A 1274-nucleotide genomic window follows, 5' to 3' on the forward strand; every position below is an offset into this window, starting at 1 on the left:
TAATTTTTTAATGTTATTACTGCTCCATAAAACCTTAAAAGCCGTCTGAACATTCAGGGCTTCGCCGTGATACGAGCAGTCTTGTTAGTGTTTTGTTCTGTTTCAATAACGTTATTTGCGGATTATTGTCACAATTTTGCGTTAAATTGACAAAAGTCATGGCTTAGATGATTTCTGAGGCTCAATTTAAACGATTTTGAGTCAGTTTCCCTTGCTATCTCAAAACGAGTTCAGTTTACCATTAGCACTTGCTGGTCCTATACGTTAATCGATTTGAACAAATAATTAACTAGAAGTGTTAATTTTGGGACAAAACGGCATAGGACAAGTTGTCATATGGGGCAAGTTGGCATAGGACAAGTTTTCATATGGGTCAATTTATATAGGCCAAGTTGGAATAGGGCCAGTTGTCCTGGGGCAAATAGTCCTGACACCTTCTTTTTTAACCTCTAAAAGTGTCTAATCTTAACCTCCCAAGTTGGAAACTACTTTATGTACTTCTGTACGGGGAAAAGGGCAAATTCATATGATTGTTTTTTCGAGCTCAGTAAGAGCATCTTTTGTTTTCATTTTCCATGTGAAGTATCTTCTTATTTAATTTCAACTGTTCCATCTGAGGTTCTCGGCTTTTGTTGTGGGTCAGATATGAACAAGGACTGGGTTAGAGGGGGCTGGTAGCTGGGCAACTCTAGCATCCCCTCAGTGACTGGGGGTGAGATTCCAGGGTATTGAACATTTTGCGGGGGGTAGTAGGCAGGCGATGCCCCCATCAAGCCCCCCTCAGCCATGTAATGCACGACGCCCATGTTATCCCTATCTAGAACCAAACAAGACTACTAACATCAAAAATATAAGTGCCAAAATAAACTTTTGCGCGTTTTTTGATTAATTAAAGTTAATTAACGGTATTTTAAGCCTGAATCGATTTTCATTTTTGAGAAAATCTAAAAAAAGGAAGTTGCTTACAAAAAATGTGCACTTTGTAGCAAATAGTGATCGGAAAGATACTAAGACCAAGTGAACAATCTCCCTAAATCTAACTAGGGGAGTGATCGTTCATTTGATTAGTTTTCAGGCAGTCAGATTTGAGCGTAGTACATGCAGGCCTTACGGCTTGAATTTGCCAATTAATTTTGAGTGGGCGATTGTTCAGTTGGTCTATTCAGGAAGAGGAGTATCGGAGGATTGTTCACGAAGGCCCCATACTCAATAACTTTCAATAAAAACTTGCAGATTATTTTCTGGGGGGGGGGGGGGGGGGGGGGTTTCGCAAG

At 40.1% G+C, this 1274-nt stretch overlaps 1 protein-coding gene across 1 annotated transcript in view; it reads right to left on the reverse strand.

Moving 5' to 3' along the window:
* Positions 1–314: 314 nt before the first annotated feature.
* LOC134846719 (uncharacterized) overlaps positions 315–1274 on the reverse strand; it is a 10805-nt gene continuing 9845 nt past the window's right edge. Inside the window, exon 4 of the mRNA XM_063864103.1 lies at positions 315–817. Coding sequence (XP_063720173.1) covers positions 591–817 — 227 coding nt within the window. The 3' untranslated portion in view covers positions 315–590. The remainder of the gene's footprint in view (positions 818–1274) is intronic.

Source organism: Symsagittifera roscoffensis, chromosome 5 (genome assembly GCF_963678635.1).
Source record: "Symsagittifera roscoffensis chromosome 5, txSymRosc1.1, whole genome shotgun sequence".
Taxonomy (NCBI): Eukaryota; Metazoa; Xenacoelomorpha; order Acoela; family Convolutidae; genus Symsagittifera; species Symsagittifera roscoffensis.